Here is a 19,838-nt window from a genome sequence, read left to right as displayed (position 1 = left end):
AAAACAAACTTCATCCTCTGTTCCCTTCACGCTGGGTTCTTTGGGAAGCTGAAAAAGGTAATCTTTCCCTCACAACCAAAAACACACTCCTTCGGTGACAGGAGCTGCGTCTCATTCGGAGGCTGCGTCCTTCGGAGGTCGCATTTGAAGGCTGAATACTTCATCAAGGATGTCATATTTAAGAAAAGTAACTGTAATAAAATTGACTGATATTCATTGTGAGGTGTAAAACACTGTAATTTCTTTCTTATGTTGCAATCTAAGGCTTATTTTTCTTAAATGAGACTGCCTCGATGATGTATGCAGCCTTCAAAGGGTGCAGCCCCTGAATTGGGACAGCCATTGTTGAAAAATCTCTTGGCTTCCGTATCCCGAATGAAACACGTTGATAGGCGTGATCTTGCTCTTGCTCTGGGTGATGTGTGTGTGTGTGTATCAGGGAGAAGAGCCTATACAAGGAATTCCGCTCTCTTTTGACGTCATACAGGACACACTCGAAAAAAACTCTCAGAATCCTGTACCGAAACCGGAAGTAGTGGATTTTGCACAGAAATACTTTTAACTCGTGTTTTGAAACTTTGGCCATGTTTAGCATGAGAATGCAACACTTTAACAGTGTAAATAAGTCAGAATGCATGAAATAGCATTACACCCCCTTTAATTTAATAGGTGAACTAAACAATTCTACTTCTTGTCAGTAATAAACACATTATTCAAACTTTCACACATCAGAACCCCTGGACTAATGACTTTTCCAAAGGCTAATGGAAGTTAGGTGTTGCAGTCAGTGAAATGAGACTGGGTTAGATGTGTCCTGCTCTCCTGAAACCTTAAAGTCACCATGAAATCAAAATGGATGACTCTTAATTATATTTTTTAATGGAATATTGCAGTATTATAAATGATTTATCGGTGCACATCAACATCATTGTTTTAAATTCATGTTCCTGGTAATCTTGAATCAGAATATCTTCTCCTCCCTCTTGCAGCATCTCTTCTCTTCTCTGATGACGAGGGCGGGGCAACCTGTCACTCACATGAGATCCACCAATAGCAAACCACAACAATCCAATCAATATCAAGCCCTGCCCTACATCTGTTCTTGTTTGAGAAGCGTTTCACTCAGATATACGACACAATAGAGAAGAAAAGATGAGCGCAACTTCCCTTTCATGCCAACTTTTAAAATAACCTTATAGGGAGCTAGAATTGTTGAATTGTGTATTTGATATTTTGGATGCATTAGTGGTGATGATAATCATCTGATATGCAAAGCCATATGGTGTCTGTAACATTGCAGTGCATCTGATAGTTTATGACCACGGCAATTATGCAGATTAATTATTACAGCTCAAATATGGCAAGCGAAAATAGAACTTGAAGGTTGGAACTGGCGTGTAAATCAGGCTAGAAATAAATAATAAGAAGTGATTCACTCTTAACAATATCTTCTTACCCACGTTACCGTCCTTGAAGGTCCATTTTATATTCTAATAAAGCAGTAAATATTGAATGAGTAACTCCACTTATGATTAGCTGAAGGTTGAGTGGGACCTTGACGAGATATGATGATGCGATTCAGAGAAACCTGAAATTAGCGCATCTCTGCTTTGATGTTTTTCATGAAATTAATTTCCTTACTCTGTACAATATTAAAAATAGCTCATTGTTAAAACAGGTAAATGATAAGTGAAGCCTCATAAGGGAAACATCACTTTCGTGACGTTCTCCTTCAAAGCCTCATACTTCAGATATTATTATGCAAAACACAGACGTGGCTCAAACTCAACATGATTTCATGATATTTATATTATTTATGGGTATTTCTTCAACGATGGGCACTTTTGGCCCTATGGACTTCATAAACTCTCTTAACACTCTCTCGTTATTTGAATCTGTCCACCAGCAGTGTAAATATATGAAGTATAGTGTTAATTTAGTATCGTTGAGATACTATTATATTTTTATCACTATTTTCAATTAGTTTTATTTTTCATGTTTTCTGTTTTTGTTTTTATTTTAATTTTTGGTTAAAATTTTAGTAATTTTGTTGTGTGTAATTTTCTCTCTAGTCTCTCTAAGGATAATTTTACATGCATTATACACACCCTAAATACATACAATGAAATAGTATTTCCAGATTACAGCTTGATGAGAAATTGACGAACTGGAGCTGCCAGTTTGCTAAGTTTCAAATGATAATCAAACAGCACAATCTATGCAAAAAGAGCTGTCAGTGTCCAAATTCACTCACTCGTTTTCATTCACTCCTTCAAGTGAACTATATTAGTGTGGAATCACTCCAATCTCATTGACGAAACGTCATCCCGTGATGCATGATGGCGTACCGTGGAAGCTATAAAGGATTCCTGGACCAAACATCACCAGCTTCTGTCTCTTCAGTAAACACTCTGTCACTGTCTCTGGTGTTGTTTGTACCGTAGGACTTAGATAATGGCAAGTAAGCAGCAGTTTAGTTTGTGTGTGTCTCCCTGCCCACACTGCATTACGGGTGGAGACACTCACGATCTTTGTGTGGTCTGCTTGGGAGCGAAGCACGTCTGATCTCGAGGGGATGATGTCTCCCACTGAGGACTCTCCGCTCCCGCCCGGCCCTTTTCGAGGAGAGTGCTTCAGGTCTCGCGTCTGACGACACACCCTTCTCAGGGTTACAGTCATAACTGAGACGTTTTCTTTGTTTTCTTCACACATCACGTCAAGCACTTCACTGAAACTGTTGTCTCCTTGGTAACCAAGGGCACTAACTTCAAAAATAGATTAGATAGATTAGAAGAAAAACAAAAGGTCATTGTGGTTCTTCTTGATGCAATTTAACCTTTATGCCAAAAATGTTCGAAATCCCCCACAGATTATTTATTATAGCTTGTCAAATTTGCCCCTATTTGGGTGTGAGCAAAAACACACCGTTTTTGTGTGTGTCCCTTTAAATGCAAATGAGCTGCTGCTCCCGCCCCCTTTCCAGAAGAGGGTGGAGCTTTAACAGCTGCTTAATTCATGAAATTATATTAAAATGTAAACAGAATTAAAACAAAATAAATTAAAACTAAATCCATAAAATGATCTCATTACTGGAACCCCTGAAAAGTTCTATATATGAAGTGCCGGACGGAACACTTTAAGGTTCCACATAGAATCGTTTCTTTTAAGAGTGAATGAACAAAGTTTAGCAAAGTTTGGCCTTGGGTGAAGTAAAGTAATCCTCCAAACGAGTTCAGTGATGTGTGAATGTCATTTGTACTGTATTCAGAACAACAGTGACGTTTCCATCTGAGACTGTTGACATGATGCGCCTTGCTTGTTTTCTTGCAGAAAACTTTTTTTTTTTTTGGCAGCAAACACGTCTGTTGTTTCACTGTGCCAGGTGAGCCTTTCAGAGCGTACATTTACACATCTCAAAAACAGATCTGTATCAGGTTGACTGTGTTTCTCCTCAGAGGAGACAAAGAGGCAGTTGAAAGTACAGAAACAGAGGCTGGAAAAAGAAAGCTAGGCGTTTAGGGATGCAGGAAGACCAGCACCATTTCTTGTGACTGAAAGAACTGGTTTCAGTCTGTCACTCACTGGGGAAACGGGACGTCTGGTTAGAGGCTGAAACCATCAATAACACAGCTGTCACCACTGGTAACCACGTCCAGTCACTGCGGCACATCTGCAGACGCTAAATGACCTCGAGATGGGCTAAAAACGCCACTATGATAGTGAACCAGATTGTAGAGTTCTCAAGAAGCTGCTGTGAGAGTTTAAAAATGAGGAGTATAGAAATAAATCATGAAGCTTTACTTGCAAATTAATGCTGCCTTCAAATCAGGTCAGGCTGATCATGTGTATGAGATTTTTGGCAGTTTAGGAAGCACTGATGGCATAGGTTTACAGAATTGAGTACGAGTATAGTTTTGGCACATATTTTGAATAAAGGTCAAGTATTTAAGTTTTTGTTGTTGTTGTTGTTGACTCCGTTTGTTCATTGACTACTATTAGTATGGCATTCATGGGTCTACTCACTGAGAGTGTCTGTTCAGACCTGTCAATCACTTTCCAGCTCAACCTATAGTGAGAGTTTGGGGCGTGGCTACTGTAACAGGATGAGAGTTTGGGGCGTGGCTATGTAAAGAATGCATCCAGTGCAGACACGTTGGATGGGTTTATTAAAAGCGAGGTGCTCGCATTCACTCTAGACAGAGTGTTAGTTACTCAGTTACTTACTCATGACACATAGCACACACTGTAAAAAATGTACTGTAGAATTTACAGGAATTTACTGGCAAAAAAGTTGCCAATAAAATCCTGTAAAATAGTTGTTAATTGCTGTAAAATGGATTACAGTATAATACTGTTAAGCAATTTACAGTATATTGTTGTTTGTGGAATACAGTATTTTTTTTTGTTTGTTTTTTAACAGGATTATAAAATTGAACTTGTAGTATACATTACAGTATTTTTTTGTAATTGCACTAAATTACAGTATTTACCTGGCAACTAAAGTTGCCAATAAAATCCTGTAAATGCTCCAAAAGGCAAGATGTTGCTATAATCGTTATACTTTGAAAATACTGTAAATACTTATTTTAACAGTAAACTGTACTCTATTATTTACCATTATATTGATGTAAATGCTTTAAAATAAACATTTAAAAAAAATAATCAAACCAAGCTGTTGTAAGAAAAATATTTATTAAAATTAACAGCATTAACAGTCCATTAGTGTTTTGAGAAGAGTGCACACATGAGGGTTAACTATGTGGTTCCTCTTCCCTGAGGCCTTTCCACTTCTTTTGACTCCAACCTTTGTTGTGGCTGTCTTGGCACCAGTAGGTGGGTTGGTTCCCACAAAACTTCTGCACAAAAATCAGTCAGAAAAACACAAGCAGAAGCTTTAGATCATGTGCAGACTTTAATGAAAACATACCACTTTACATTACAGGTGCATCTCAATAAAGTAGAATGTCGTGGAAAAGTTCATTTATTTCAGGAATTCAACTCAAATTGTGGAACTCGTGTATTAAATAAATGCAGTGCACACAGACTGAAGTACTTTAAGTCTTTGGTTCTTTTAATCCTGATGATTTTGGCTCACATTTAACAAAAACCCATAAATTCCCTATCTTAATAAATTAGAATACTTCATGAGATCAATAAAAAAAGGATATTTTAAACAGAAATGTCAGGCTTCTGCAAAGTATGTTCATTTCATATACAGTAAATGAACATACATTCCAGAAGGCCAACAATTCACAATTTTTTTTTATTTTTTTTTATTGGTCTTATGAAGTATTTTAATTTTTTGAGATTGTGAATTGGTGGGTTTTTGTTAAATGTGAGCCAAAATCATCACAATTAAAAGAACCAAAGACTCCAAGTACTTCAGTCTGTGTGCACTGCATTTATTTAATACACGAGTTCCACATGATGTGCATGATGTGCAAAAGGTGCGTTTGCAAAGTATGCTGTATTTTTGTAATTCCACTCGGTGCCACTAGTGTCACAGAAACTACATACTTGATTTTATTTGCAACTTTTTTTTTTTTTTTGGGACACTAGTATTCCAACCACTTGGAGGCTTAGGACTCTACAACCAGACTTATGGAGGAAGCTAATTGGTATTGATTATAATCAGGGCTTGACTTTAACTTTTTTGCTCACCAGCCACTGTGTCTAGTGGTTTTCCAAAGTTACAAGCCACTCAGCATTTTCACTGGCCACAATTTTGACATGGGGGAAAACTGCAATATAGATATTTTTAATATTATCTCCTAATTTGGCAGCAGGTTTATTAGGCTGCTGTCACTTTAGGACCTGACGCACGGATCCATTATACTGTTACACGTTTTCTTTCTCTATTGTTTATGTTCACTTCAAACATAACTGACTGTGTTTACGTGAATACTCGCCAAGACCGGCATTTTGACATTATTTTGTGTGTATTTGACTGTTTAAGAGCAATAAGCAGTGAAAAATAACTCAATTTAGTACTGAGAGGTGGCTTTATGTGCGCTAACGTTGTGTGTGAACACAAAATCTGCGGGAATGAGTAAAATTACACGAAATTCGCACAATTCCACGCTGAAATTCAAGCCCTGTTACACCAACAATATTCATCTGGAGCAAATGAAACGAGGCAGTTCGTGTGTGTCAACTCGCTGTCAGAGAGATGAGAGAGAGAGAGAGAGAGAGCAGCTGGTATTGTGTATCTGTTCTGCAGAAAATGATTATTGGAAGCTTTTCAGATGTTTCAGTATCAATATGTGTTGAAAATTTTTTATTTTTGACAACACTACATTGCACTTAGTAACTGTAATTACTACTCAGAGCTGTTCACGTCCTCGGACTCAGAATTATGTGTTTCTAAGGCAATACTATCAGAAAATTTAGAGTTTACAAGTTGTAAATATGAGTGAGGTGAATGGTTTTTAAAAGTCAAAATCTCGTAATTCTGACATGCACCATAAAATAAAGCATCAGAAACCCCTAATGCTCATTCTAAGTTTTAGAAAGCTTCATGCATTTCTCCATAAGTGAGAACGAAATATGAAATGTGTCTGTTTTTCCCAATAAAAATCTCATTTCACATCTTAATTGGCATCATAACGTCAGGCTAGAAGTATTGTTATGCACTACATCATAAATAAAAACAATGGCAGGATTTCTTAGATTTGATTTAGATATGCTCAGTTTACAGTCTTACTAGCTACAACCATCCAGAAACAGTATTATCCTAGTGTGTTGCAGAATCTGTGCTGTCGGCTTCATTTCTTGTCCTTGTCAGTGCCGAGGAGCAGCACTATATGTACTTATTCTGTCATTCACCTATTGCAAGAGTTTGCCCGTCCATTAGGACCTCATGAGATCGTGTTATATTCCCCCCCCCCTTAGCAAATAATACAGTCTTCCAGTGAATGAATGTGCTGAATGCAGAGAAAAGCAGCTCTTTTAATAATGCAGCATATACTCATCGCTTGGAATAATAAGTATAAAGAGACAGAGCGAAAGCATTGCTTTCAGACCTCACGGACCCTCATGGTGTTCAGAAACCTTGGATTATCTGTTGAATGTATTTATGAACCCTTTATGTGACTCTAGAATTTATGAAGAAGCATCGATGAGTCAATGATGGGCTGGTTAGCTTTAGCAGTTAGCATCTGCTGGTACAGTATATGCCAGGGGTGGGCAAACTACCGCTGTCCCTGCAGAGTTTAGCTGCAACCCTGATAAAACTCACCTGCGTGTAATCCTGAAGACCTTGGTTAGCTGGTTCAGGTGTGTTTGATTAGGGTTGGAGCAAAACTCGGCAGGGCAGCGGCCCTCCAGGACCGAGTTTGCCCACCCATGGTATATGCCATATTGGGTACAACAGCACAAAACCCTTTAAAATTAGCCGTGTATTTTAACAAAATACATTTGATAAACTTTTTTTATCAACAAATCACATTTTATTTATATTACATGTTACCAAGATACATTTCTAGTTTAAATGTCATTTATTCTTCAGACATTACTCTTTAAATGCAATAAGTATCAGTTGTGTGCAAAGTGAACCACATTTGGGTTTCTGTTTTTTGTTGGATAAAATTCAACAATTTGAACATGGAGCTGCTTTCAGATCAACAAATCTATGGGACTGAACTATATAGGGCCTTGAAAACGAAGCTTTCAAAAGGAAAGTTTATTAAGAATGAGAATCTAGGAGGATATTAATATGTCTTGAATACTTTTAGAGTTACAGGCATGCAAATTTTGGAAAAGGAGTATTTATGGCACTCAGACAGGAATGTTCTATACAATTGAGATGATAGAAAAAAACAAGATACATTTATAGTTTCAACATTATTTGTTTTTCAGATATTCCTCTTTAAAAGAAAAAAGTATCAGCTGTATGCAGAGTGACCCACATTTGGTTTTTGACCACTGAAAATGTGTAATTTACCAATTTACTCATGGAGCCACATTAAGATCTCCATATCTCTGGGATTGAACCATCGAGGGCCTTTAAAATGAAGATACCAAAAGGAAAGTTTAAGAACCAGAATCTGAAAGGATATTAAGATATATTTAATACTTCTTGAGTTATAGACATGCAAACTTGAGGAAAAAAAAAAATCACAAGAAGTGCTTTTTTTCCCATTTTTGAACTGTCACTGTTGGCATATAATGAAACAAAGATTGATGAAGTCAACAGATTTTACTAATAGATCTACCAATCTCTGTGTAAAAATAAAATAATGATGCTGCCATCTTTCTAAAGTCAATTTTACACCCTCTAATTTGGCTCCAAATCTCAGGTGAAAATGGTCATTTTGACCCTCCTCTACAAAAATGTGGATTACTCAGTAAATAAATATCTGTGACATTTAATATTTAGGCTTTCATCACTATTAATGTTTGTCTTTCTACAGAAAAAAAAAATATATATATATATTAACAAAATCAAAAATTTGAACCGGGGACCTCTGGTTTAATTGAGTTGAATGACTCACTAGTAATTTTCAGTCAGGACATCCGTTTTTCTACGGATTTCTTTCTTACAACGCACTAATGTTCTACAAAATCAAAACAATCCTGTAAACTTTTATACAGTCTTAGTGCTTCGGTTCTAGTTAGATGCATTGTTTTCTCAAGATTTGTCAACGAGTGACAAGGAACACTTGTTAACTAAGTTACAAGAGCCGAAATCAATCATAAACAACATCTGTCTGGAGTCACACCGAGAGCAGTTGTCAAATACAATAATTTCCTTCATATACATATATTCACACACTGCTTAACAGCCTTCTTGCCTCTCCACAGGCCTGAATAATTCATGACTCGCACAACAGCATGTCTGTGCCCAGCAGTAAATGATATCATCCCTCTGGGCATTAACAAGCTTTCTCAGCATAACAAGTATGATGCTATACCACATTTGACATGTTTCAACAATCTGTCAATGCAGAGAGGCAATTGAAACAGGAAAGTGGTGTAGAGTTGGTACTCACACAAAATGTATTGTGTAACAGCAGATTTGTGTGCAGAAAACCGGTTCAAAATGGGTTCAATGGGTTGAAGAGATGCTAGGATGTAAATGATGTCTCTTGCATGTACGGTTAAGGACGTGTCACTCAACTAATGAACTCTTCCAGTGAGCAGAGGAAATAACTAGATCAGTGTGTGTAGTGTATGAACGGTACCGAGCAGCTCTCCGATTTATTTTACTTTATTTATTTATTTTTTTTATTTGTTTTATACACTACTGTTCAAAAGTTTGGGTCAGTATGACTTTAAATTAACCAAAAGTGACAGTAAAGACATATATAATATTACAAAAGTTTTTAATTTCAAATAAATGTTGTTATTTTGAACTTTCTATTCATCATAGAATCCTGAAAAATAAAATGCATGACAATGCAATAACTGTTTTCAACATCATAAATGTTTGTTGAGCAGCAAATCATCATATTAGAATGATTTCTGAAGGATCATGTGACACTGAAGACTGGAGTAATGATGCTGAAAATTCAGAGGAATAAATTACACTTTACTATATATTCACATAGAAAACAGCTGATTTAAATTATAATAATATTTCACTATTTTTACTGTATTTTTGATCAAATAAATGCAGCATTGTTGAGCAGAAGATACTTATTTCAATTATATTTAATATAATGTTGTTTGCAAGCTAATGTTTATGTGTCATTTGTAGCGCATTTTAATATTTTCTTTAGTTTGTAAATATTAAATGCTAAATTGCTTTGTGTTGTGTCAAGGTAAAGCCCTATTCCAAGGACTCATGAAAACATCATAAAACAAAATCAGCTGCATTAATTGAACAATCTCAAACTCTAATGACAGTGATAAATGATGAAAAGACCTCTGATGACTGCCATTAAATGCAAATCCTGATGCTTTTATTGGGAAATCTCCCTGAGTGCATGAAAAAACGGATTAATCATCACCTGCTCCTCCTCAGAAACACAGCCCCTCGTCTTCTTGTGCATAAGTTGCTTTAGTGTTTTGAAATCTGCAGATGCACACACATTTATTTCATTGCACAGAGTCCAGATGTCATTAAGCAAGGAGGGGGAACATGTTCCTCATACGCCGGCTCTACCGAGTGGCTCCATGTGCTGCCTCAGCTGTATTTCATCGGCTGTAAAGCAAGGCCATCATAATGCATCACTGTTCACACAGCATACAAGAGCAATATAATAACTGCTTGAAGTTCAGCCAGCTTTAAGTTGATGAAACTGCATGCTGAACGGATATGGAACGGAGCTGGTGTGGCAGTAGAAAGTTTCAGAAGTGTGTATCTAATCATACTGTTTGCCTTGAGAACAAAAAAACACTGTTCAATATCCTCATAAGGAGGCAGATACAGATTCATAATAATGATATCCTCAAGGTTCAGCTGCAGATATCCGAGGGCTTAATCTCCATCTTCATGGTGAAATATGCTTGACGGCCGTGGCCATTCAAGTGAGATATGTTTATATCTTAATATAGATGATGCTATCCTTCTTCCCTGACATTAATTTAGTGTTGGGGACCTCAGAGCCTCGTGCATTATGCAAAATAATTGCAGGGCCACATTTTACAAGAAGTCAATTTCAGCGGGCATGAAGAACGACAGTTTGCTGTAATGAAGAGCGTAAGAATCACAGATGACTTGTCGAAGCTATTGAAGGTATCGGCCTGTCGGGCAGCAGCGCGTTTGCATGCATGAAAAGGAATGGAAACATATTTGTTTGGCATATTATTAAACTTGGTGTGAACTTATTAAGTAACATAAACATGCTTAAGCTGCTCTGCATAAACAAGACAGTGGGTGTGACAGGAAAAGAGATGTATCTAGATCAAACTCTAGAGGGCGCAGGATGATCAGTCATTTACATGCAATTACATCAGTTACCATGTGATTGGCCTCTGCTGATCCTGCAGCCAATGAGATTGCTTGCTCAACATTTAAATATTCTGGTTCAGTGTTTGCTGTAATCTATCAGAGTTCCTCTGAACCCCTCCACCTCCCCAGCTCCACCTGCCTAGATCTGCTACAGGATTGATGTGTGTCTATTTATGCAGATCTTACAGGCTCACAGCAGCGATAATACAATCATTTATAGCCTTTTCTCACAGCAGCTGCAATAATTAAACATCATTTTGATGGCGGATTGTATGGTATGACAAATTAACGTTAGAGATTAGACTGTACAGAAATTGAAATCTACATGTAATGTCAATACACACTAAATACACAGTCACGCAACGCTGGTGTTGTTAACATTAACAATTTGAGAACAAAGTATAACAATAATAATAATTTGCACGGTTTGACGTGATCCGAGATCATTAGATTTAATCACCAATGGTAGTGTGATTTATTGTAATGTTTTTTTGTTTGTTTTTTTTTTTTTTTTGGTTTTCTCAGTTGGTCAGAACAAAAGTGGCAAACATGTTACTTACTTGTTCAGATGATATTTTCCGTTAAAAATTCTTATTTTGGTCATGCTTCCAAGACTACAATCTGCGATTCAGAAGTACAGTATCCACACATTCTCCTCAAAACATTAGGTTCATCCGCGGTAAGGAGCCGTGCCGAGGCACAACCCACGTAAAGATGATAATTCTGCAAATAACTGCAATTGCAGGTTTCAAACAGAGATGGCGACAAAGAGGCAAAACTTACAGACTGCAGCTTTAACAAATTAATGTTAACAAATTAAACATCATTCTAAAGTGTGATGATAATAATAATGTCACAATGAATCAGACCAAAAATATTTATTCACTGAGGTTTCTGCGAATTCCTGCCTTTCGCTCACATAAAGCTATAATATACATTCAAAAGTCATATTGACTACTTTTGTGATGTTTTTATGGTGTTTCTTTCCATTTTGAAGCTCAATAACCCGTTCTTTAAATGCTTTCATTGTAGAGAAGAGAGAAAACTCTTCTATATCATATATATATGATTAATCTGATATAAAAATGGTAACACTTTACAATACAATTGCATTTGTTCACATTAATTAACTTAAGAAAAACACAACTAAAGCATTTATTAATCTCACTCGATGTAAATTTCAATATTTACTAATAATCAATCAAAATCTGTATTTGTTCACGTTAATTAATGGATCTGAACTGACAATGAATGAAAGCTGTATTTAATAAATACTGTAACAGATGTATTGCTTGTTTTAATGGTAGTTAATGTAACTAGTGGTACCTTATTGTAAAGTGTTATCATAAATATATCAACTTGATATATTTAGTTTGATCTATTCCTTTAAATATTACGAAGCAGACTCTGGGTTCATGAAATGAAGTGGCACTGTTTGCAGATTAAGCTTGATACTACTTAGAAGTCAATGCTGAACACCCAGAGTCGCTATTGAAATTGGAAATTCATTAGAGCACATTTAGTTTAATTGTATTTGATTTTAATGGGAGGCTACTGGAGGTCCAGCTAAATGCTCGGTATGTGATAGCCGAGATAAGAGATCGCAGCGTAATGGAGATCAACGGGCCGTATTAGCGAGACGTCAGCTGCGAGTGAGTTATCCTTTCTGCTGCTCTGAGAGCTTCCTTTCACCAACTTTCAGAACAATCAGTTGGATCCCTTCTGCAAATCATCATTTTATTAATCACAATTTTGTTTTTATTTTCCAGTAAACATATCTAAATGTCCCTAAATTTGTTTCAGAAGCAATATTAAGATAACAAGATTTACAAACTGAGAATATGAAATGCATTTTAAAAGAGAATACTTCTTGGATTAAGATTATTTTTCATACCCCTCTAGTATGTTTTATTTCTTTACTGATTTAAGCATAAACTTCACTAAATGTAGTTTGATTTATGCCTAAAATATATAAGAATGCCAAAGACTTGCTATCTAAAAACAACATCTTAATATGTTTTTTGCTTCTCAATATTGTACAAAAGATAAAAACACTGATTAAATATATTTGATTTGATTTTTTAATGCATTTTTTATGCTATATATGCTATTTCATATTTTCTCTTGGAACTTTTGACACTGCTTTGACACAACATTTATATAACATGCATTTTAAGAGGATTTTTACATGGAATTTCCCCTCATTTCATCTCCTTCTTCTTTATAAACTTCATTGATAATTCTGTGATTAGATGTCATACCACGTAAACTCGTTTCCTGAGACTGACAAACACTGGCCTGAAGGTTTGAGGGTTTGACGTGGTTTCCACGTTAGACACAATACAGATAAATATGTTTGATGAAGAATGTTAGACCCTTGTACGTCTTGGACATGATTAATTCTCGCATGAGTTTAATGTGTGCAATAAGAAGACGGTGTTACAGATGGGACAAGCCACATGCAAAATGAAACGTATCGGTTACGTACATAATCCTCGTTCCCTGAAGGAGGGAATGGAGACGTACGTCGAACGTGACCGACTGAAAGGGAACAGCTTTTATTATTCATCTCGTGTGAGTGTACATGATTTTAAACATGCTTTACAGAAGTACCTTCAGGTGTTAAACTTTTAATATGGGTCAAATTACTGAGGCCCCTTTGAAAAGGCTTACAGCATTGTGAAAAAGAAATGCACTTTAACATTCTTAATGTGGAAATATTTTTTTAAAGTATATTAAGTGTGAACTGAATATGTGTTTTCAGACCTTTAACTGCAAGCTAATTACAATTAAATAAAATTGTAGGTTACACTTTATTTTACAGTGTCATTTGTTATGTTACATGTAGTTAATATAGTAATAACAGTAAATTATGCATAATTACATGTAACTAACCCTAAACCAATCATAACCCTATAGTTACTTAATATTACTCGGTATTTAAATGTATAATTACAGTGCAACAAAGACACCTTAGAATAAAGAGTAACCAAATTATATAATAGAATACATTTATATTAAATAAAATAAAGTTCAACTAGTTTTTGACCCACTCAAGCTGGACTTCAGTGCATCTATATGTGTCATTTCACAGTAACTTCTCTTGTGTTTGAAATAAAGTGCATTTATGGTAAACTAAAATATACTTTAGTTTCATTTCTAATGAAACTTAAGTCATGTATTTACATGCATTAATAATTTACATAGTGTGTTATGTAATAAGTATGTGCTTTAGCATTTTAGTCAACACATCGAGACAAGTTCACTTCTTTAAAGCACGACAGAAGGTTATTAAAACATACTAATTTGGCATTATTATAAAGTGCACTTTTTAAAAGCATACTTAAGTGTGTTACACACTACAGTTTCTTTTTAGGTGCACTTCAGTGGCCTTTATTAATATTATCTGCAATTACAGTGTTGTTTTTACATTCAATACAATTAAGCGCACTTTTTCACAAGGTTTGCTTTGAGTCTCAACACTGAACACTCTTAAAAATAAAGGACATCATTTTTATTGACATCAGTGTTTCCATGATGAACGTTTAACATTCATGAAATCTTTCTATTGGGCAACTGATCACTGAAAGGCTCTTTGGGGAACTTAAAATGGTTCTTCACTGTGAAAAAAGCTTTAATTTTAAGAATGTATTTGTCTTCTGTAGTAAAAACTGCCAGTCCTGAAACTGACTCTCTATCCTTGCATTCCCTTCTTCAAAACCACAAAGAAACTTAGAGCATTTCAGCCAAATGTTGTTTATATCATGTGGCAGACGAGAGCCTCTGCGGTTACGATGAACCCTGTCAGCAAGGCCTTCCTCTTCAAAATGCCATTTGGCGCTTTTTTCATTTAAATAAATGATGCCTACTAAAATCAATGCCATAAAGCAGAGGCAGCTTTAAATCTGGGTTCAAATAGTGTGGGATCGGCTCATAAGGCGGCATGACGTCTCTTCATTCCAGCTTATTTTCAAGGTGTTCTCTCAAAAGGTTAGCTAGGATGAAGCCTGAGCGTATAATTCTTTCGGAGAGCCGCAAGCAAACATGACATTATTGGCGTTAAGGATGAACATGTTTACCATGGATCTAATCTGTTCCTTATTGCTTAATTTAAAACCAATCGCCTCAGACCTCAAGCAGATGAAGTTCATTATTCGGCCGCGTGTCGTTGAGCGGAAGCGTTATTCCTCTTTAGCCTGATGGATTTTGAGCTGATTGTTTTTTGATGTGGTGCTTTTTGAATATTTCAAACTCCTTAAAGAGCAGAAAATGGTTCCTGCAGTGCCATCTGTTCCTGTGCCTGTTCTAATGAATCATTGTTCTGTTTAGCTCTCGCGACGGAAACACCTCTCGCCGTCTGTGTGCCACGCTTTCCCCTTCCCCTGAACAAACAATTAACAGCTTTTGAAGCATTCAGAGTTTTTAATGGTGTCGTGGGACCCGAGCGAGAATTGTGACATTGCGACAAAAGCTTGAATGTTTCTTTTCTCTGTATAATTAGAGCTGTAAAAATACGGTATTTCTGAGCTGATAATAATAACCGATAATCAACAGGTTGCCATTTTGATTCTCAGTTACTTGACCTCTTACTGGATGGTTAATTTGCTGATTAATAAAATCCACCCACTTGACACAACATAGTCGGCTGAAAGTTTAAACTCTTAGAAGAAAAGTTTCTATATGGAACAATAAAGTGTTCCATGAATTCATTTTATTTTAATTAATTTTTTATTTTGATTGCATTTTATGAATTTATCAGCTTGTAAGCATATTTATCACTAGAAAAAAAAAAAAGAAAAAGAAAAAAAAAGAGAGATAACCTGTTAAACATGAACATATTAAGCAATAATCATTTTAGGCATAAAGTGTTCTTTAAAATCATATAGTTGAACCTTTTGTTCTGAGAGTGTACAATGCATAAAAGTGATCTGACTGACACATTAGCTCATCTATTTTTAGTGGAAATGCATGGATACTAAATTTTTCTGCCGATAATGATTATTCAGAATGATATCGGCCGATGCCAATGCCGATAACGATAGTTTTATTTTTCTTAAGGAAAAAAAAAAATCTCTCCCAAAAAATGCTGCAAACTACACAGGGAACATACTGTAAGGTAGCTTTATTGACGTCTTTCTGCGGTTGAAACACAGATTAAGTGATTAACTGAGACACAGATACGTATTGTATCTTTCAACATACCTTCTGATGTTCATGCTTGTTTTTGGAGATATACCTTGTATTAATATGGAAGAAAAGACTCATGATCCACACTGCCGCTTCAATTGAGGCGCTACAGTGATCTGCCACGTCACATTTAAAGGATTAGTTCAATTTCAAATGAAAATTACGGTAAGCTTTACTCACTTCAGCTCATAATCGTTTGGTAACGCACACTGCCATTATAAAGCTCGGATGCGTCAGGATATTTATTAATATTTCTCCGATTGTGTTCGTCTGAAAGAAGAAAGTCATATACACCTAGGATGGCTTGAGGGTGAGTAAAGCTTGGGATAATTTTCATTTGAAAGTGAACTAATCCTTTAAGAGTGTAAAAAAACCATTTATAGTTTGAATTTTGTGATAAAATGGACAGAATTTGAAAATTGGATGGGAGGCGCTAATAATGTTTGATGTAGCCAAAAAAAAGCAGACCTGTCAACCCTGGCTTGAACTACAGGTGATTCATAGGAACAAATAGAGTGTGCTTTAATTAACTGTTAATGTGTTATTGTCGCGTTAGCTAAATTCAACACAGCAGAGATTTTCTTCACACACAGTATGAGTTGCAGTCTGAACATGTTTTTCCGCACTTTTTTGATTGACAGGATATAATCACCCTGATCATCAGCTGTTTTCAAACAATGGGCCGATGGATGATAGTGATAATAATAGCTTTTATCGGCCGATACATCGGTGCAAGATGTCCAACTGACATGTTCAATTAACATAAATAAAAAAATAAAATGCAAGAAAGTGGCCGTTCACACAGGACCACAATCATGAAGATGCAACTTTTTGGTTTGGTGTTTTTTCATGTATTATCTTTCCAGGTGAAGCGTACTTGATGTGTGTGCACATGCACATTGACCAATACATGTTACAAAATTACAAAACAATAGTGCAACTAAATATACTGATATCAATATTAAACAGTGTCGATAATAGTACGTGTGACAGTCCCTACTGACATTTTGTGGAACTGTCTTTTTCATTTCTCAGCTGATAATTATTTTCATGTTAAGACCAAAAAAATGGCAGATGATACAATTCTTTACAATAAACAATTCTACAATTATTTTTCTCTCCAAATTTAATAAGTGTGTGTGTGTGCGTGTGTGTGTGTGTGTGTGTGTGTGTGTGTGTGTGTGTGTGTGTGTGTGTGTGTGTGTGTGTGTGTATATCCACTGCGCTGTGTGTTTCAGAGTGAAGCGTATCACAAGCGGCTCGGCTCATGTAAATGCAGTGAACATCTCTGCATGAGTTTAAAGTGCATGTGGGAACACAATATGTGCTTGTTACACTCCATATTCACTTCTGTATAATCAAACATTTCTGTGGGCAGATGATTTCAGCATTTCACTAGATTTTTGTGACATGTTTATAAACCTGAAACATGAAAGTTTTCCACAAAAACAAAAGCTTGAGGATTTAACTCTTGCAAGTGAAGTTATGTACTGCAATTTTACTACTGCAGTGTGAAGTAAAATAAAGAAAAAAAAAACTTATTATGAAATTATATATTTATATAAATTTCAGTTGATAAAATACTTTTTGTTATGGTCAAAAGTAAAATAATGTATGCTATTGTTCACATTTAATGTGGAAATTTAGATGACAGCAAAGGTCACTGAAATGTTAAAATAGTGAAATGAGCATGAACAATAAAGTACAATAAAATATCTACTAAAATTAACTCTTACATCATGCATTCCTAGTGAAGATTTAATTTTAAATATGAGAAACCATAAACACTCTTATTCTTGTTGTTTATGATCAGATGGAGATGATTCCAGATCCAGATCCTGATGAAGAAGGAACCAAAATAAGTGTGAGTATGTGTTCAGAATACACTACTACATACTGTGCACACAGATTCACAGAGATGCAGTGATACTGTACATTGATTGTCATTTTTGGGGTGAACAATCCCAGTTTCTCAATAAAGAGCATTAATCTTTAGCTCTGTAAAGCCTCACATGAAATAACAGTCAGAAAAATCACTTTTTTTTTACCTTTGGGCAAAACTATTTAAATAAAAATCAAAACAAAAAGTTTACATATGTCTTTTTGTTGAGTATCATATTCGATTCATCAGGCTTTCCTGACTCATAGTAAAGTATAGTGAGAATATGGAGGGAAAAACAGCACAACAGAAGGACTGTAGGAGATTGTTTTGATCATGTTGATCATACAGAGGCCTGATACAGGATTTATAGGGTTAAATAACTTGATCTTGGCATTTTCTGAGACAATCTTTATGAAAGGAAGTGTGGGATTCGTGAGTTCATGTGAGGATTTGTCTCGTTCTCTCCACAGACAGTCAAGGTCCAAGGCAATGACATCTCCCACAAGCTGCAGATCTCTCGGGTGAGCAAGAACGACGAGGGCCTGTATGAATGTCGAGTCACGGACGCGAACTACGGAGAGCTCAAGGAGTACAAGGCTCAAGCCTACCTGAAAGTCAACGCCACCATCCGCCCTCGCAACAGGGCCATTAAGAAGAGCTCGCCGCTGCACCTGACCGATAAGAAACCCCGCAAGAGCAGCTCGGCTCCCGGCCAGGACAGCATGAGTTCAGACCAGAGGTCCCAGTCCACTTCTACCTCTCAGACGTCACACTCCAAAACAGTCGAACACAGCACAGGGTCAGGTGAGAGACTTTCGCAGGATCTGCTGCCGGGTCTAATGTTCACGCTTAGAAGAAAAAAAAGGTTTGGTGGGGATCCTTATAGAATCCTAGGGCTCTTGACTCAATTTATATATAAGGAGAAACGATTGCATAATACCAAAGTCCCTTTCAAGTAAAGTCTATATTTGCAATGCCTCCGGGAATCTACTTCATCCTGAAATCTCAAAAAATGCTTGCCAAACTCACAATTAACTCTTTTTAATTATTTTCTTCTAAGAGTTCTCCTTGTGTTTAAAAATCATTGCCATAAAAAAGGGATTCATATGCATTTGCAAGATTTCATTATTAATCATCAATCGTGCAATAGAATGACAGCAAAGATATTGCAGTGCTTAGTGAATCATTTTAAACTTATGAGCTCAAATCATGTTTTGTTTTTTTGTTTTTTTATTTTTGTGCTGACCACTGAGTGAAATATTATGCATTACCCCCCACAAAAAATAAAAAATAAATAAATAAAAATCCTTCTTGTGCGGCTAGTGAGTGGCCGAGGCAGCAAATAACATTTAGATTAACATTTAAAATATGTACATAATAATGAATATTTGAGCAAGATTTTTATTACCAATCACAGCTTGTGTAATAAGGTACGTTTAATTACTTCCACATTTATGGAATTGGAATTCATACTCAATTGGCAACCAATTTGTAAAGTTTTGCATTACATAATAATGGGATTGCAATTATAATACTTGTACATTTTCATTGTTATTTGAAACGTGTTTGAGAGTGTAGGAAAATAATGCAACCAAAACAACTGGAGTTGACTTTCACATGCTTTTATCCAGAGCGACTTGCATTGCTTATTCAAGGTACACATTTGATTAGTTCTTGATTTCCCTGGAAATCGAACCGTGACCTTGCCATATCGCCGTGATCTACTGTTTGAGCTACAGCTCATATTAATATGCTTTACAAGATTTGCAATATTATGGGATAAATAATTTCATATGTAATAGAGTTGGAAATAGGTTTTATTTAAACTAGTAGTGGAGTGTAAACCATCAGCAGACAATAAATAGCAGGACTGTC

At 36.0% G+C, this 19,838-nt stretch overlaps 1 protein-coding gene across 1 annotated transcript in view; it reads left to right on the top strand.

Annotated features, from left to right (window-relative positions):
• vstm2a (V-set and transmembrane domain containing 2A) overlaps positions 1-19,838 on the top strand; it is a 45,930-nt gene that overhangs the window by 14,368 nt on the left and 11,724 nt on the right. The window contains exons 3-4 of the mRNA XM_051882910.1: positions 17,895-17,945; positions 18,434-18,767. Coding sequence (XP_051738870.1) covers positions 17,895-17,945; positions 18,434-18,767 — 385 coding nt within the window. The remainder of the gene's footprint in view (positions 1-17,894; positions 17,946-18,433; positions 18,768-19,838) is intronic.

Source organism: Ctenopharyngodon idella, chromosome 23, assembly GCF_019924925.1.
Source record: "Ctenopharyngodon idella isolate HZGC_01 chromosome 23, HZGC01, whole genome shotgun sequence".
NCBI lineage: Eukaryota > Metazoa > Chordata > Actinopteri > Cypriniformes > Xenocyprididae > Ctenopharyngodon > Ctenopharyngodon idella.
This window is presented reverse-complemented; position numbering and strand designations above follow the sequence as displayed.